This window comes from Grammomys surdaster, unplaced genomic scaffold, assembly GCF_004785775.1.
Source record: "Grammomys surdaster isolate TR1022 unplaced genomic scaffold, NIH_TR_1.0 100, whole genome shotgun sequence".
In the NCBI taxonomy this organism is placed as follows: domain Eukaryota; kingdom Metazoa; phylum Chordata; class Mammalia; order Rodentia; family Muridae; genus Grammomys; species Grammomys surdaster.
In genome coordinates, this window is record NW_021604579.1 from 15553668 (window position 1) to 15571945 (window position 18278).

General features: G+C 41.6%; 1 protein-coding gene across 1 annotated transcript in view; it reads left to right on the top strand.

Annotated features, from left to right (window-relative positions):
• Positions 1-18278, top strand: part of Slc35d1 (solute carrier family 35 member D1) — a 42882-nt gene that overhangs the window by 11107 nt on the left and 13497 nt on the right. Inside the window, exons 9-11 of the mRNA XM_028785963.1 lie at positions 13633-13700; positions 14726-14804; positions 16706-16788. Of these exons, the coding sequence (XP_028641796.1) occupies positions 13633-13700; positions 14726-14804; positions 16706-16788 (230 nt within the window). The remainder of the gene's footprint in view (positions 1-13632; positions 13701-14725; positions 14805-16705; positions 16789-18278) is intronic.

Here is an 18278-nt window from a genome sequence, read left to right on the forward strand (position 1 = left end):
GGGAGCTTGAACAGAAGGTTTTGAAATTAGACTACTGATAAATTCTTGAAGCTGAAACAGAATCTTAGCAACTTATGAAGCTTTTTGTTTTGCTCTATTTTTCAAGACCATTCTTTCAAAGAGCTATTTCAGACCATTCTGAATATAAATAGAAGTTCTAATGAACTGTAGTCTGGCTATTAGCAAGCCTAAACATGGCCCCAAAGTTGAAATTGCTATTGCTTTGACTAACAGTGTTAAGTAACTCTTCTCTGGTTTTGAAGAAAGGGTAATGAGAAACTAAACATTTCCTGAATCCTATTAAGTACTAGTCACTTACATGAAATATAATCTAGTTTTCTTAAGAGCTGTAGGAAGCTTGAATTATCACTATTTTGTCAGTGCAGAAGGAGTTCAGAGACATTAAAACGCTTGCCTAAGGTCACGCTGTTAGGAGATAGGACTCCTTCTGAAGGTCTTGGTCTGTGGTGGTCTGCTTCCTTCCTGTAGACTTTGGCAGAAGCAGACCAGATCTTGAGATTTAGAGCAAAGGTGTGAAAGAAGAAAACCTGCCCCTCGGGACAGAACAGGTGGCTCCATCTCAAGGCCAATATGTCCATGAAACAGCTGTAAGAGGTAACCTGCTTATGCACACTAAGGACTTAACAGAGGCAGAGTTTCTATCAGGTGCTGACTAGTATCTTGTAGCTACATAGAACCAATAGCCAGAGGAGATGTGTCTTCACTTCAAAATGATGACAATTTGTATAGGTCTTATAGCAGAACTTGTACATATTTCAAAGGTCAGTAGTAGTTTAATCCCAACATGCAGAAGACAGAATCAGGCAAATCTCTGAGTTCAAGGCCAAACTGGTCTATAGAGCCAGTTCCAGGACAGCCAGGGCTACATATAGAAACCCTGTCTCAAAAAAAGATAGAAAGAAAAGAAAAGAAAGGAAAGGAAGGGGAGAAGGAAGAGAGGAGAGAAGGAGAGAGACAGGAGAGGAAGGGAAGAGAGGAGGAAAGAAAAGACCCCCCAAAATAAAAGTTCAGTAGTATACGTGTAATTTGAATGTTCTAATATGGCTAAACGCTCATGGCATGAAAAGTTACTTTACCATCTAAAATGGGACTCTTCTGTCTTCTGTGCTTCAAGTGAGTACATTTGTATTCTCTTTTTATCATTTTATTTTTTTAATGACACTGTTGGATACAGGTCAAGAATATGTATTTTAGGACACTGATTTTGAATATTTTCAAATTGGGATAATGAAGTTGAGTATAGAAGCTGAGCTCACCATTTTGTAGTCTCACCCCCTCTGTGTTCTGCATTGATTGTTTGTTTAGCTTTACTATTAGTTGCAGCTCTTAGGAAACCTGTATTAGGTGCAAATGGACTCTGGCCATGCTGTTTTCTGTAACACTCTGCTTCCCAGCTAGTCTTGCTCTAGACATTGTCACGTAGTTAAGTGTTATATGCCTCAGTGTTGGACTCAGGCAACAAGACAAAAGAAGAGGAACTCCATGCGGCTCAATCTCCCCATTGAAGAGCATGGAGTCTTTTGTGGTGAGCATATCCACTAATTTCAGAACTCCACACTGGTGTAGGTTGTCAGGGAGAAGTGCTTGGGGCATCTTGGGATGGAAGTAGGTCAATTCTATCTTTTTGTTGGAGTTAAGGATAGATTATCCCATGTATATGTAGCTATCAATGAACTAAAAACATAGATCATGTGAGTAATGGTGTGTGGTATGAATTAAATTTGAAGTTTAGTATGTGATCCTAACTTTATTTTCTTAAATCTTAAATCTTACATTCATGAGACAAATCATCATTGAATTTTATTTCTGAGCATCTTCCCTGTATTAAAAAGGTTCTGTGTTAATTTCCCTTGAAAATGTATAAGAAATATAGCTTAACATTTGCTGCACAGGGAAGGTATCTGGTATGAATCTAGGTGGTGTAGGATCTAGCACCAAAGTGCTTGCCTGACAGAAAATCTCATATGTGTTCAGATTAGGAGGAATTAGTGTGAGCTGCACAGCAGTATTTACTATTTAGGTAAAGCTAGTTCTTAGCCTACCTCCCTCAACAGCCACCACCCCGCCTTGTCTTGATAGGTAAGCCTGGATGGCCTAGTACTCTGTGTGTCAGGGTGGTCTTGCACTTAGAGCAGTCCTCTTGCCTCTACCTCCTAAATACTGGGATTGCAGCTGTGCAAAACCACACCTGGCTGGTTCTTGGTTTTCTTAGCCACCAGATACAACAAGAAATGCTTACCTGTTTGGCGGCTTGTGTTAGAACAGTGATTGGGGGTGGAGCCAAGCTTACCTAAGGTATCCTTAGGACCCATAGTATACTACAACACATTTATTGTCATGTTAGCAATCACATTTGTCACAAGCCTTGTTTAAATGGGTCCACAGTAAAGTCTGGGGTATGTGGCAAATTTTAGGTGTCTAGTAAGTTGGGCTTATTGTCAGTTTGTATCTTTTATGGGCATGATTTTCATATATGTGTTTGTGAATAAATGTGTATATGTATGCCTACTTTCTATAGGATAGACACCTCATGTGTAAGGTACTTTAAGCCTGTTTGCAAGTAAACTGTTAGAACCTTGTACCTAGAAGTCATACTTTACCTGTAGGGTATGGTGCGTTGTAGCTTACAAGATGCTTTCACATAAATAATTTTCCTTGATCCTTGATATATACCCTGAGGAGGGTTGTTATCCTTTTTACAGAAGTTAGGGGAGTTAGAATGGAACCTTTCTGATGCCTGCAGAGCCCTGGCCTGTGTGTGCCTGACTGCATGTGTCTCCCATAGCTATCTGCTGCACCTGCTGTAAAATGGGCTCCATTTGGGATTTCCATGCAGCACCTTCTTACAGGACAATGTCAGAAGCATCAGTGCTGGTGAGCGAGTGGATGAGGGCAGAGTCCGCATCATGTCTTTGCCCTTATTGGTTCACAGCCAGCGCATTTTCATTTTATGACAAGTGTTTATGTGCTGATGCTTCTCTAAAAAGGAAGACCACATTCCTGCCTAAGCGGAGTGTTGATTCCAGTAGGTGAAACAGATTGTACACATCATATAGTAAGAGCTGTGGAGAGAGATCAGTCAAAGAGGGAATGATCAAAAATACGGCTGGGGAAAGTGACTTTATAAGGCTCAACCAAGCAGACTCTGAAGTGAATGGACTGAGAAACAATTTGTGTTTCTCTGGAGAGGAACCTGGGCAGAAGCAATAGCATGTTCCAAGCTTTGAGGAGAAGGTGCTTAGCACTGTCTAAATTAGTAAGAGCCAGGATGTGCGAGAGGGAGTCTTAGAAAGGTGAGGAAGGAGCCTGAAGATGCATTCCAGGTAGATCTTACCATGAGATCAGGATGGCTGCAGGAGTAGATCCATGGTTACAACATGGGCAGCTCAGAAGCCAGAGACCCAGGGAAGGTTTGCTTTTGATGTACAAGGAAATTAGAGCCAAAGAGGATCCAGTCTTTGTTCTAAGACTAGTGACCTTGTTCTCCCCACGGTCTTGCTCCAGGCTGAGTTAGACTGAGATACAAACGTAGGCCTCTAGAGTTTCCCCTGCCAGTAGGAAGAAGTTATGAAGAGTTTGACATGGTGCCCTGCAGAGAAATTTGAAAAATGCCGAAGACTAGTAGCCTCTGGTCCCATTGCTGATCATTACCTGACTTTGGGTAGGTCTCCTTTTTGCCCTCACTCTGCTGTGACACATGTAAAATGAGTCAGGTGATAAAATGTTCACTAGGTACGATGCTTTCTAGAGCAAAGGCATGCTGGTGTGGACAAGAGGCTCTGTTCCAACAGCTGGTGTGAGCTCATTGTTTTTGATAGTCAGGGCTAATAACTGCTCTCAGCACTTGACCCTAGAGCTAAGTAGTGCAGGGATGGTCACATTTTCTTTGGCTATTTAAATAAAGAAACTATGGAAAAATAGAAACCAATAAAGTATCCAAAAAGTTTTTATGCATGTCCATGGGAACAGGGTATATTTTTAATATTTTAATAGTAAGTATACTTACTATTTTGCATGGTGGAACCATGCAAAAGTACTTAAAAACTATACTTTATAAATTGAACAATAAGAAAGGTAAAGTGTTCTGTGATGAATCCTAAATTTAAAAATAACTGGAGAAGACTCAGACACCCCAAAGTTCTGTATAAATTATAACACAGAATCCAGCTGAAAACTCATCCCAGGGAGCACATACTGTAAGTGCTGACGAGAGCAGTCTGAGAAATCAGACTTGTGTTTGTGTGGTTCTGTCCCTCCTTTTTCCCCTTCTTCTTCCTTTCTTATTTACAAAAATCTTGGGATTACTAGAGAGGTAATGACCAGTATACGTTAGCACTTAGTTTTAGAAATGATACATCTTACAAAAATAATCAATAAAAATTATGGCTAGCTCACCTGAGAAGCAGGGTAGAGCTGTCCCTGGTGTCATGGATGTGGTGAGTTGGCTCCACCCCTCTATGGCTGCAGCGTTTGGGAAAGCTGGGCATCATGGTAGAGCTGGCCCTTGTGGCATGTGTGCTGGAGAACTGAGAACTAGTCCCACCCCTGACTGGGTGGTATAGTAGAGCTAGCCCTGGTGGCTCCTGCTCAGGGGAGCTGGCAGGCTGACCAACTCAGCTAACATCCAGGCCCAAATCCAGGGCTTTGAGTTGGCTCATCCCAACATATCCTCCATCTGTGAACTGCTGGAGCTTGTGAAGGGGCCATTCCTACAGATCCAGGATCTTCATGACACAGGGCAATAGGGAGCCCTATAATGATCCAGTATTGATGATGCAGCAGAAGCCCAAGGCCTCGAACTAGTGACTCATTGAAACAAACATTTGCAAGTAGAGCTATTTGGATAAAAGGGTATATATACTGTGAGACATGCCACGACACACCAGTGACATACCATAAGATACCACAGCTTCCAAGGCAAGATGTTTTCTTTTTTAATTTTTTGTTTTCTTTTGCGAGGGAGGTTGCAAGGGTGGAGGGTGGAAATGGAGGGAGGGAAAGTTGAGTGGGATTCAAGTGCGTGATGTGAAATTCACAAGGAGTAAGTCAAAAGTTCAAAACCAAAACAGAGCTAGGCTAGGTTGGCATCTATAATCTCAGAACTTGTTGAAGCAAGAAGATGGGACTGACTTTGAGGACAGCCTGGCTAGTGGTGTGAGATCTTCTCAAAACCACCTACCAACAGAAGCTCCCAAAGGCTCCCCAGTGTGGAAGCAGGAGGATCAAGAGTTCAAGGTCCTTCTTGGCTACATAGTGAATTTGAAACTAGCCAGTACTATGTGAGACCCTGTCTCAAAACACTAAAGGTTTGCGAGTATACAGAAATTGTCTTCCAGTTAGTTAAAAAAAAAAAAATCTTAATAACATAGGTAAAAACAGAATGGGTATCATTTGACTAGTGACTTTCCAAACAGTCAGGATAGGTGTGTTTGTGCTGTGAGCTGCTGCCTCCAAAAGGGAGTGCTGCAGCCCAAAGCCAGCACTGAGACAAGGCTTGTTAGCTTCCTGGCAGCACTGCTGGGCGTTCTCTGGTACCTGTGCAAGAACAGCCCCCTGCTGTGGACCTCACTAGGCCATTGCCATAGGTCGTCCAGTGCATTGACTGGTGTCTTTTCTGTTGCCACTTGAGTGGCTGGCTCAGTTCAAGAAAAAGTTGCTGTCCACATCTAAACAATTACAAAACATTATTCTCATGGCTAAAGATTGAAGCGTTTTAGGCTCCCCGCTTAGTCTGTTAAGACTTAACTGATTTTTCCCCCAAGGATCACTCTGTGGACTCACAGGTTGATTTTTTTGAGATCCTGTAATATTTCCTTCACATACATAGAGACATATCTCTTATTTTTAGGCTTTGCTGTTCTTATAAAACAAGTATGTTGGATCAGGAATTTTTTTTACCTACCTATGGATGAATCTTTATGAGTTTGCATATTCTTTAGCTATCTTTGTCTTTGAGGCTGTTCCTTTTAAAAATAGGAGCAGTGACTCAGTAGGTAAGGTGGGGTGTGATTTGTTACCACATACAGGTTTAGAGCCCTGAGGGAAGAGAGAAAGCAGTGAAACTGTCCGGGCACTAGTTTCCTATCTAAGGCAGGAGTAGGGTGCAGAGGGAGAGAGGGACAGATGGTTAGAGTATGATGTGGAGTACACTGCCCTTGGCCTAACTTTCCTCAGGTAGGGAGGGAGAGAACTGTGGAGATCATTTGTACTGCTACTATCCTTCTGCCTTGGCAAGTTTCCTGGCAGTTTACTGCTGGGTAAGAACTCAAGCTTTTTTCTCAGTAGTTTTCTTTCCTTTTTTTCTTTTTGTTTTTCTATTTTTTTTGGTTTTTCGAGACAGGGTTTCTCTGTGTAGCACTGGCTGTCCTGGAACTCACTCTGTAGACCAGGCTGGCCTCGAACTCAGAAATCTGCCTGCCTCTGCCTCCCATGTGCTGGGATTAAAGGCGTGTAACACCACTGCCCGGCTCTCAGTAGTTTTTAAAGTGGCATGATATCATTCTTGCTCTTCTTCCTTAAATATATTGTATGTATTTATGTATTTCACTTATTCCATGACAGTTTCAAAATGTAAACAATATATGTTGATCATATCTATCCCCCACTCACCCTAACTTCCTATGAACACTCCCTAACATGCTTTCTCCCCACCATCATGTCCTTCCTCTCTCTCTGTCTCTCTCTCTCTCTTTCTCTCAATTAATGTTGTGTGCTGGAATAGTGACTGCTCTTGCTGGCTTGACTTTGTGCAGGGGATCATATTGCAGAGGGTTCATGAATGCCACCTTCATAGATGCTCACTTTTCTGCCAGTCTAAATAACCCAAGCAACTAAAAAACAAAGTTTTTTTTCAAATATTTTTATTTAACCAAAAACTTATTCAAAAAACAAAACAAAAATTTCTCATCCAAACCAAGTGTGCCTGGTTTCTAGAAGTGGTTAGTTTGTTTGTGCTTTTCCTTTTGAGTATGTGATATTTCCTAGTCTTGGAAGTCTGAATGGCCTGTAGTCATGCACTGGGCTAGCAGCCCTTGTAGAACTGGAAACTTCCTTCAAAACAGAACAACACTTAAGCAAGCATCTTGTGTAATCTGTAATACCAGCTGTCGCTGAGCAGATTGAAGCCTGCAGGCCTGTGTGTGGCACAGCTCCTAGTCAGCTCTGTACCACACATGGCATGACCAGGCAGGCCACCCTCTTCATAATGTTCTTTACCTGTTTTCTCAAGAGGTAGAAGCTTTGTTTCGTTTAAAACACTTTTTTTCCCTGACTGACAAAGTTCATAGTCACTGTGCCCTCTGTACTTCCTCCTCTGGAGGAGCCCAAGAGAGCAACATCTCTGTATACATTCCAGACAGATTTAAAGTGCTGTTCCATTCTCTTTGTTGGTCTTCACAAAAGGCAACTGGAACGGGCTTTTCCTACTTCTGTAATACAGAAGTCAAATAACATTTCCATGGCCTCCAGAAAGATAATTACAGAGTCAGAAGTTAAATTTCTGCCTTTTTCATGATGGTAGCAAATGGGGGACTGAACCCATGGTCTTCTGTTGCTAAGCAAGTGGTCTGCCATTGAGGTACACCCCAGTCTGAGCTACTGTTGACTTGTTGATCTAGTAAGAGTTTCTATATAGAGGCATAAAGGAGAAAATAAGATACGTTGTTTTCTCAATAGTGTGTATTAGTGCAGTGGGAAGAGACAAGTGGTCTGAGAAATTCCACCCTTCGGGACCTCGATTTAGGTAAAGACTAAACAAAAAAAGGAAAAGAAAAAAGAATTTCAGAGTCAGGACGGAGCAAAGTTATTTTTTGCTCTGTGCTGTCTGGAGAATATCTGTTACAGTAGTGCTTTCAGTTGTGAATGGTCAATTTATAAAATATAGCAAGCAAAAGTAAAGGAATCAATGGTGAGTAGCAGATAGAAGAGGCAACAGAAAGCAAACACTGAACCAGATGCTCTCATTGTCCAGCAGAAATAACTGGAGTAGCCCGATTGAGACAGACATTGAGGGTTTACAAACATCCAGCAGAAATAGACTGGGAAAGCTGAGACAGTTGGCTGCAGCTCCTGAGTGAGTTTTCCTTCAGAGATGTGTTACTGTCTATGGGTCTTAAGAATTAAAAATCAGAGGAAACACAAGTGCAGCAAGCAGCAGTGAGAGAAATCTCACACTCAGTAGGCAGATCAGTCTGTGAAGAAAGGCTTCACTGAGGGTGAGGAAACACACAGCAAGGCACACAGAAAGACCCTCTACAAGGCAGAGGGAGGACTCTGGACCTGTAGGTCCAGTTTTTCTTGAGACTCCAGTTTTTAAAGATCTTTGAGGGGTTTTCTTTTCCCTCAGTTTCTCTAAATGAGAGTTGGTCTGTTTGAACAAAGGCAGGGTGGATGATAGGCCCTCAACTTTGGCAGAAACATGGGCTTTTCCAGACTTGAATAGTTCAGCAGTCCATCACTGAAGGGCCCAACTGGCAGGAGAAAAAACCAGATGGGCCTTTGTTTATGTTTGATATCGTGGGATAAACAATAATGATCTTTGTGTTAAATGATTCACCTTGTTTGCAAGGACAGTGATTTTGCTCTTGGGCTGCTTTCATTGTTCTTTCCTCTCCCAGGTACAGAGCTGGGGACCAGCCTGTCTCTGCACAAGAGGCCCTGGAGTCTGGAATAGGAGAGGCTCCTTAGCTTCCAGGGTCTGCTTTAACAAGCTTACATGCATAGCACTGACAATTTAGCAGTCTAATGTACATTATATTTAGTGAGTTTATAAAGAGAACCCAGAGAAAGAGAGCTAACAGCCATTAACTGTATGTATGTATGTATGTATGTATGTATGTATGTATGTATGATTTGGGGGCTCTTGAAGTTATATTTCTCAAAGGATGTAGTTTACCAGTTTTGAAGATTGTTGGTGCAAAAACAAGCTCTTACCTTACAGTGAATGAAAGGTACTTTATTCTAGAGCCAAATTTCAGTGACCATGTCCTAGGACACATTTATGCTACTCCAAATATAATGTTCCAGTGTGGAAGTGGTATCATGAAGTATTATGGTTTTATGAAAAAAGTAAGTCATAAATCAAGGCAAGTTTAAATGTATTATGGTGGGCACTTCAGGTGGACGTTCCAAGAAAATGGGGGAGGCTCACAGTTTCTCTCACAATACTTTAGCTTTTGTGTTGGTGAAAGCTAGTGATCTGCTACATTAATAGATTCCAAAATGCTGTTATTTGGTAGTCATATGATTTTAGTTCCTACACAGAGCTGGTTTAAAGCTAGCCTGAGATAAGATAACTAGCCTATGGACCTGCAACATCCCAGCCATTCTAACTAGTCAGAAGTTCTAGTCAGTAGATCAGTCTTCGAAGACAAATTTCTTCCAGGAATTGTCCTTGACAAGATTAAGCAGTGTTTACAAATTAAATTTTTAAAATTAACTAAAAAATTAGCTGAGAGTGTTGATACATACCCTTAATCCTAGCACTTGGGAAACAGAGGAAGGTGAGTTCTAGATCTGCCTGGCCTACATAGAGTTGTAGCCTAGCCAGGACACATAGTAAGACTTAATCAAAAAAGTAAAAGATATATGAGCTGTCTTATTTCTCTTGAATTATCTTTTATAAACAAAAGTATGAAGTGTTTGGAGGGACCTTGTTCAGGTTTACTTGAGGGAGGAGAGCTAATTTGGGCAAACTCAAAGATTACATGCATTCTGGCCCAAAGCAAACACAATCCTTTTGTTGTTTTCAAAACCTGTGTTTGAAATAACAGGATTTTAGCATCTTAGCAGCTGTGTTAAAAGCTTTGACTCTTAAACAGCAGCAAACTAGAGCAAACCATAATGGCTTCTTTCTCTTTCCAGTCTCTCAGTTTCCCTGGTTTTCTTTCTTGCTCAGTGTAGATAGGATGACTAGGCTGTAGGGCAGGACACACACCTATGAACAGGATAACTGTGTGCTTCTGAGTTAGTGCATAGTTGAGACGGTTAGTAAGAAGTAGCTTTTATTGCCCTCCCTCCCTCTCTCCCTTCCTCCCTCTACCCTCCTTCCTTTTCTCCTTCTCTTCTTCCGTCATTCTGTCTTCTCCAATGCCCTCTTGTGGCAGAGGGAGCAGGCCCTTGCGTGTTGTAGGGGCTGCTTGGGTCATATTTATCCTGTAGCTGTGTTTTCAAGAGGCTGCTTCTTGTCATAGTTACAGCCAAAGATCTATTCCTATGCTAAAGCCAGAATACAGCAGACTGACTAACTTTCTTCAGGGGCAAGCCAAATACTTAGAGAAAGGAGCAGGGATCCCAGGAGAATTCTTTGGCATCTTTGACTGTTCATTACTGGAATAAAGTCTAGTGTTCCATATAAAGAGAGCCTTAAGGCTTGGAGTTTGCAAACTCAGGCCTATCTATATTAGTTCAGTGACCTGCTGTTAGTTGAGTGTTGTCTTCTGGGGATAATAAGACCTTTACTCCTCATCTAACACAAGTGTTCTGACAGCCAAATTGCATGATATGGGCAGAAGGCCCCATAAATACCAGACAGTACTTTGACTGTTTTGGTTTACTTTCACCAATAGCAAACCTGAATAAACTGTCCTTAGCACAGTGCCCTAGATGTCAGAATTGCACACCCACGTTTAGAGCTGAGGGAAGCAGCTCAGGGGTATAATGCTAATGACTTGTTCCTCACAGATGATTCATGTGCTTATGTGTGTGACTTACTATAATTAAGGATATCTACTGAGAATGTATCTAAAAACTTGTAGAAACCAGTCATCAGAAGACAAGATTTTGGAGGGGCCAGAGAGATGGCTTAGAGGGTAAAAGGTACTTGCCACCAAGGCCAATGACCTGAGTTTGATCCCTGGAAGCCACATAGTAGAAATAGGAACCAACTTCCCTAAATTTTCTTCTGACCTCAACACTTAGCATGTGCATTCTTTTCCACCAAATAAGTAAGTATAATCTCTGGAAGGCTGGGGAGATGGCTCAGTGGGTAAGAGCCTGATTTTGGATCCCTAGCATCCGTGTACAAAACAAAGTAACAACAGCAACAGACAGGGCTATGTAGGTGGAGAGACAAGGGAGCTCACTGGCTAGGCAGCCTGGCTAAAACTGGAGCTGCCAGGGTTCTGTGAAAGGCCCTGTTTCCCAGCGGTAAGCTGGAGAGTGAGAACATGGCCTCTGAGGTCTTGCTCTGGCTTCTGCATGGCCACATATACAGATATGGGCTGTGCAGATGGATACTAGGTGTGTACACATCTCACACACAGACCAAAATATTTGGGCAGACATTTCATAAAAGAAATACAAATATTAAGTAAGCATGTTAGAAATAATCCCTTGTTAGTCAATAGAGAAATACGAATTAAGATTACAAGAGACTACTTACTGCTTGGTGGATTGGCCTGAAACAGTTCTAAGTGTGTCAGAATGCAGAACAGTGAGAATCCCAGTCAGTGCTGGTGAGGATGTAAAATAGTGCAGCACTTAGGAAAACAATTTGGCAGTTTCTTATAAAGTAAAGATAAACTCACTACAAGAAACCGTCAATCGAACGGTCCGAGTGTTATATAAGATAAATGAGAATGTGGCCACAGAGGTTCGCTGCAGCTTTATTTTAAAGAACAAATTATGTGGGAACAGTGCAAATGCAAGTCCCTTGAGAGTGGTTCAATAAACTGTATTATATTCTCAGGGTGGAATTCTATTATAACTGACAGTATGGATGAGTCCATGACAAGGTGTTCAGGACCAGGATTAATCAGAGTTATGCCAGTGCAAAGAGAAAGACTCAGAAGAGTCTGTACTATACAGTGTTCTACCTGACATTGTTAGGCAGCAAAGCTGTTCTAGTAGTACCAAACTCCAGCCAGTAGAGGCTGTTGGATCCTTTGGGACTGGAGTTACAGATGCTTGTGAGCCGCCTTATGGGTGCTAGGAAATAGGACCAGCATGAGATTCTTGGGGAAATTTCAATTTATTTGGGGCCCATTGTTTTAATAGTCTAATAGACTGAGAGACACAGTGTGGCTTTAGAATATCATCATTTCTGCCAGGCCTGTTATGCTAGCAGAAGTACTTCAGAGGTGTCCAGGGCTAGAAATAAGGGCCCTTATTTGATTGTGATGATCAGGGGAGGTTTAGGTTGGGTATAGAGTTGTCTTATCTTACTTGTAATAGTGATTATGTACTTTACATGTCTTGATTATTGTTGTTATTACTTCATATTGGAGGCTTTTCTTTTTATATGATATACTTCAAAATGAAAGAATCGTGAACAAGCTGGGTAACTGCTGTGCTAGGGATGTGGCTACATAAATGGTGGGTTTCCTGCTGTAGCTCGCAGTCCATAGATATGGTGCAGACACAGTTGGGAGATAAGAGCCATAGAGAAATACCGAGGACCATCCAAGTGCTTGATCAGTGTCAGCCTCATGAAGGAGCCTTGAGCTTAGCCTGATGGGTGAACAGAAGTCATGATCACAGGAAAGGCATTCTAGGCCAAGGTTGCCACAGATGAGACTTCATCTTGTGTTTTGTGAGCAGGAAAAGCCACAAACTGGTATTGTGGCAGCCACAGACTGGAGTTTAGTTGGATACAGGGAAAGTTGGAGCTGGACAGGTTGGCACAGAGATAAAATCTGAAATGTTTTTCACGTTTACTTAACCCGCCTCTAATGGAAGATGACTGTCCACTCTTTTTTGGGTTCTTAAAATTTGGCTTCAAACAACCAACAAAAACAACAGAATAACAACTTCCAAGGAGGAAAAAATTGATTGACTAGTTTTCTTCAGATTGGCTTCTGCTACACATGCAACTTAAGGCTGTGTTTGCGCTTCTGTGCACTACAATGGGGTCAGCAAAGCCTTTGATTGACAGCCACCTGCAAAAATGGCACACTTAGGTGTGACTTGTATCTTTAAGGAAAGATCATTTTCTTTAGTAGCAGGATGGGGAAGTTAAAAATCTCTTCTATATTTTAGTTTGGAAAGGGGCAGATCTGAAAACTGATTCAAGTACTCATATCTACAATTCTATTTTATAATATACTATTTTAATTAATTCTTAGAGAATTTCATATATACATAGGATTTATTTTTATTATACTCATCCACTCTTCCCCTCCAAACCCCACTCCTAATTTCTTTTTTTTTTTACAAATTTATTTAGCTTGCTTTATGGGTGTGTGTGTGTGTGTGTGTGTGTGTGTGTGTGTGTACTGTGTGTCGGGGTACTCATAGAGACTGGAGGAGAGTGCCAGACTCCCTGAAGGCACCCTTTCAGGGACTCGAACTCAGGTCCTCTAGAAGACCAGCACCTGTTCTCTATTGTTAGACCATGTCTCATCCCCCTCTCTAACCAAGCTCATATTCTCCCTGCCCTTTTTAGGAATAACTGACTCAGTCCAGTTTATTTTGCCCATATACTCACAGATGTGGGACCATCCATCAGTGGCCACACCCTTAAAGAAAAGGGTCTCTCCACCCCCCAACATTTGAAGCTCCTGAGTACCCCTCTCAGTCCTTGGAGGTGACTACTGAACAGAAGGACTTCAGTTAATGAATGAGAGCTGTTTGACGTGTCTGCTCTGAAACCCAGTGCTTTCTTGTGTATTACAGGCAATGGAGTTTGAGGGCTGGGCCGACACCCTGTTCCTGCTGCAGTTCACCCTCTCCTGTGTCATGGGGTAAGCCTTTAATACATTCTTATCAGATCACTTCCTAGAGAAGTAGGTTTCAGAAATTGTAGAATTCTTCTCCCTTGACTCTGAGTGCCTTGTTCAGTTTCCTGAGTGTGTTACCTTCTAGATCCTGGTGGCTTCAAATCCCAGTGGCTTCACATCCCTGTGGGAATATGTTAAACTGAGGCCAAGCCACGCCCAGATGAATGGAGAAATGAAATGGATATTTATCCACCATCTCACTGTGTGATGACAGCCACTGTATTTCCATTTATATCATTTCATTTTCCTCAACATTGACATCTGACATATGTCATTAGCTCTCATATGCAAGAAAGCAGAGTGAGCTTAATTATCTAAGTTTGCTTGGTTAGTGACTGGCAGTGGTGGCATCTCAATTTGGAGCTGCTTGACTTCTGTGTAGAAGGGAAGAGGGTCTCTGTAGTTCCCAGCTGTGTTTTTTTAGCTGGTCAGTTTGGTTGCAGCTCATGACTGGACAGGCACACAGGAGACAGGGCTTCAGAAGCCTCTGTGATCTGGGCGTTAGATGTGTTGTGGAATATCTGTTGAGCAGGCCTGCCATGGGCGTTAGAAATGTTGTGGAATATCTGTTGAGCAGGCCTGCCATCTCTTAAATTCTCATGTTGTTTTCTTCCATTATTGAGAAACTCTCTTGCCTTCATCCTGGCCATGGGACACTTTATCCCAATGGCAAATGCCCAGATGACAGGGGCCTGTGAGCCCTGAGCGTTCTGTCTGGCTTGCATGAGTTAGCAAGAAGGATGTTCTTTAGAGCCCTCGACATTGTGGATGAGCTGTTCATAGTTTTGGTAGCAGGAAAAAAAAAACCCAGTCAGAAAATAGATGCATGTTTTTCTTCAGTGCAGTTTCAAATATCTGATGCTGTTGAGAGGCATGAAAAGCTCTCAGTTGCTCAGAGCTCGCATGGCCCTCACTGGTTATTTCTCTTAGTGAGGGATGGTGGGGCAGCAAGCTCTTGCTTGTAACAGAGCCTTTCCTTCTCTGTCTAGGTTCATCTTGATGTATGCTACAGTACTCTGTACTCAGTATAACTCTGCTCTCACCACAACAATAGTTGGATGCATTAAGGTGAGATGAAAGAACAATGCTGTTTCTTTTTGGGATCTGCTTTATTTAAAAATCATTCCTGTAAATTAAAAATCTGGGGCCAGCTGGGGTTTAGCTGGTAAACATGCTGCCCAGTCTGATGACATGAGCTCTCTAGAACTCACATATTAGAAGGTGAGAATTGACTCTTAGAATTTGTCCTCTGACTCATTTACATACTGTGGGATGAGTGCCTTCCAAAATAAATAAGTAAAGACTGTTAAGAAAAAACCCTTAGTTAAAATGTAGCTATGGAGACAAGATGGCCCAGCAGGTGCACAGCACTTGCTGTGTAAACCTGACTACCTGGGTTTGATTCTTAGCATTCATGTAAAAGTAGGAGGAGCAAACTGACTCCACAAAACTGTCCTCTGATTGCACATGTGCACCCCCTGTCATATTCACCGCAATATTAATAAAATAGTAACATTTTTAAAAAATCTGTCAGTAGCCTAAGTCTCAGCCTTATTCCTACTTGCTGACTTAGTATCTTGACATGTGGTGGTAATTTCTAAATCAGTTTATAAGAACTTAGCAAGGACATAGCCTCTATTTGAAGGTATCTTAGCTCTGAGGAATGTGGGAAAAGTTAGACACATCAGTTACTGTAGAGGAAGAACTTCCGAATTCTTGCCATGCTCGTCATTGTAGCCCATATGGGTAAGATTATTGTTTGCTTTCCTCTTTTGGAAGCTTGCATAGCACCTTCTGGCACTATGAAAGCTAGCTCTTAGTGGTAAGACTTTCAAGATGGATTCAGCTCAGATCCTCTAAGTCTTGTATCCAAAGTGCATGGTGTCATCAATAGGGACTACCTATTGTAGTGACTTGTAAAATTTTGTGTATTTGTCTGTGTGCCTATGTCTGTGTGCACAAACAAACGTGTATGCGCGTGTGTGTGTGTGTGTGTGTGTGTGTGCGCGTGCGTGCCACAGGGCACTCATGTAGGTCAGAGGAAAACTTTAGGAAAGTCAGTTCTCTCTTCTGACTTGGGTTCTTAGCCATAAGTTGGGCTTAGGTTCTAAGTTACCTGCTGAGCCATTTTGCTGATCCAGTCGAAGTGATTTTAAGTTACTTTGAAATGACTTCTTATGTGTTTTGTTTTGTTTTGTTTTGTTTTGTTTTGTTTTGTTTTGTTTTGTTTTGTTGAGATAAGGTCTCTCAATGCAGTCCTGTCTGTTCTGAATCCTAGCTATGCAAACAGGCTGGCTTCGAACTCACAGAGATCCTTCTGCCTCTGTCTCCTGAGTGTTGGGATCAAAGGTGTGCAGCACTATGCCTGACCCTAATTCTTGTGTTCTTTAAGATATCAAGAAAGAGTCCTCAAAAGACGTTGTATGTTGGTCAACTCTCCATCTTCCTTTTTTATATTTTTTTTGAGGGAAGTTGTTCAAGGCAGGGTTTCTCTATGTAGCCCTTTTATAGAAACTCATTTTATAGAATAGGCTGGCTCCAAACTCCCAGAGATCTACCCATCTCTGCCTCCTGAATACTGGAATTAAAAGTTTGTACCACTGTTACCTGGCCTTCCTTTAAAATTTTTCAAAGAAAATACTTGTTCTTTACCCTTCCCTCACAAATCAACAGTTATCCCAGTGGGAGAAAAACAATACTGTTGGCCACACTGGGAGGCAGAACAAGTTGATGACAAGTTGATGCTGTATTCTTCATGTAGATGAGAGTGTTTGTCCTTTAGAGAAACAGATGAGGCAAGGTCATGTTAGAGAACCCGGATTCCTGCTCCTCCTCTTGCTACATGCAGATGGTAGACCTTTGTTGGTACTGTATGCTTATTTATTTTGTACTTGAATCTCGTGAGTGTTAATACATGTACATTTCAAAAAGCTCACTTTATAACAGTATATTACCATTTTTCTTTTTAGAATATATTAATAACTTATATTGGAATGGTCTTTGGTGGAGATTATATTTTCACATGGACAAATTTTATTGGCCTAAATATCAGGTAAGTAAAAATATTGAATTAAATATAACTATATTGACAAGTGGGGTTTAGAAACTTAAGTAGTGTCACAGCATAGGATCAGGCTAGTCATTCAATTACAAATCTGTTGACTTATAAAATAAATTAGGGAGTGCCTACAATTTACTAAGTATGTCTCTAGCTAATGTTTTATAAGAAACAGAAGGCAATGGTTCCATATTCAGTGCATATGATTTGGGGTTGTACTCCCTCTCCCCTATGCCAAAGAATACTCATTGGCTTATTAAACTTAATGACAGGTGATGCTCTCAAGAAATTTAGGGCTAAAAGCTACCAGTTCTATTACTGTTGTAAGTATCTGACTGTAGATATGTCACTGCCTTTTAAAAAATATTAATTTTGTGTAGCTGGGGAGATGGCTCAGCAGTTAAGAGCACTGGCTACTCTTCCATAGGACCCAGGTTCAATTTCCAGTACCCACATGGTAGCTCACACCATCTGTAATTCCACTTCCAGGGAATCTGGTGTCCTCATCTGAATTACACAGACACCAGCCGTACATGGTCGTAAACATAGGCACAATGTTCATACACATAAAATAATAGACAGTGTTTGAAAAGTGATTGTTGTCTAACAATTTATTATAAGTATATAATGTATGCTGACTTCTCTGTCCTCACTTCTTGCCTTAATAACCCCCCAGTGCTATCAACTCCCCCACTACTGCCATTCCCCTTCCCAGATCATGACTTTGTATTTGTTTTGTGACTTTTTAATACCCAATGCCATCTCTGTGACCACTGGATTGGAACTATCCATAGTGAAAACCTAGATACCCCAGTGTAGTGGAACCCTGGATAGTCCAGTGTAGTGGAACCCTACTCTCCTGGTGGGTTGTCAATGGGTACACAAGTGAAGGCAGTGGTTCCCCCCTCCCCAGATCTATCAGTAGCAGTAGCTAAGCAGTGAAGGGCGGAACCTCCTGAGTTTTATCCATCCCTGATTATTGACAGTCCCATTCTTGTCTAGACCTAATACAGGCGTGCATAGCTGCCTGTGGGTTCATAAGTGCATGGCTGTGCCTTGTCCAGGAGTGATGACATTTCATAACCTTTTATCTCCCTGCCCTTTCATTCTTTTATCCTGTTTTTTTCTTCAGTGTCCGAGCCTTAGAGGGGATAAGAGAAATATCTCCGTTAGAGCCCGGTGCTCATCAGTCACTTACTCCCATCATGTTTTACAGACTCGAGACTCTATGTCTTCACTATTGCTCACTGGAAAGAGAGGCTTTTCTGATTAAAAGTAATGTTTATCCGTTACTATAAACATAAATATTTAGAAGGCAGCTTGATGCCATGTTCATCTGTTAAGCAACAGTATTGTGAATCCTCCTCCCCAGTGATTTTGTTTGCTGTAAGTTTTTAACAAGATTTACAATACCAACATGAATTCCCTCCTGTAGTGGGTTCAAATCCAACCCAGGGGGGCAGTTAATTGCCTCTATTATAACA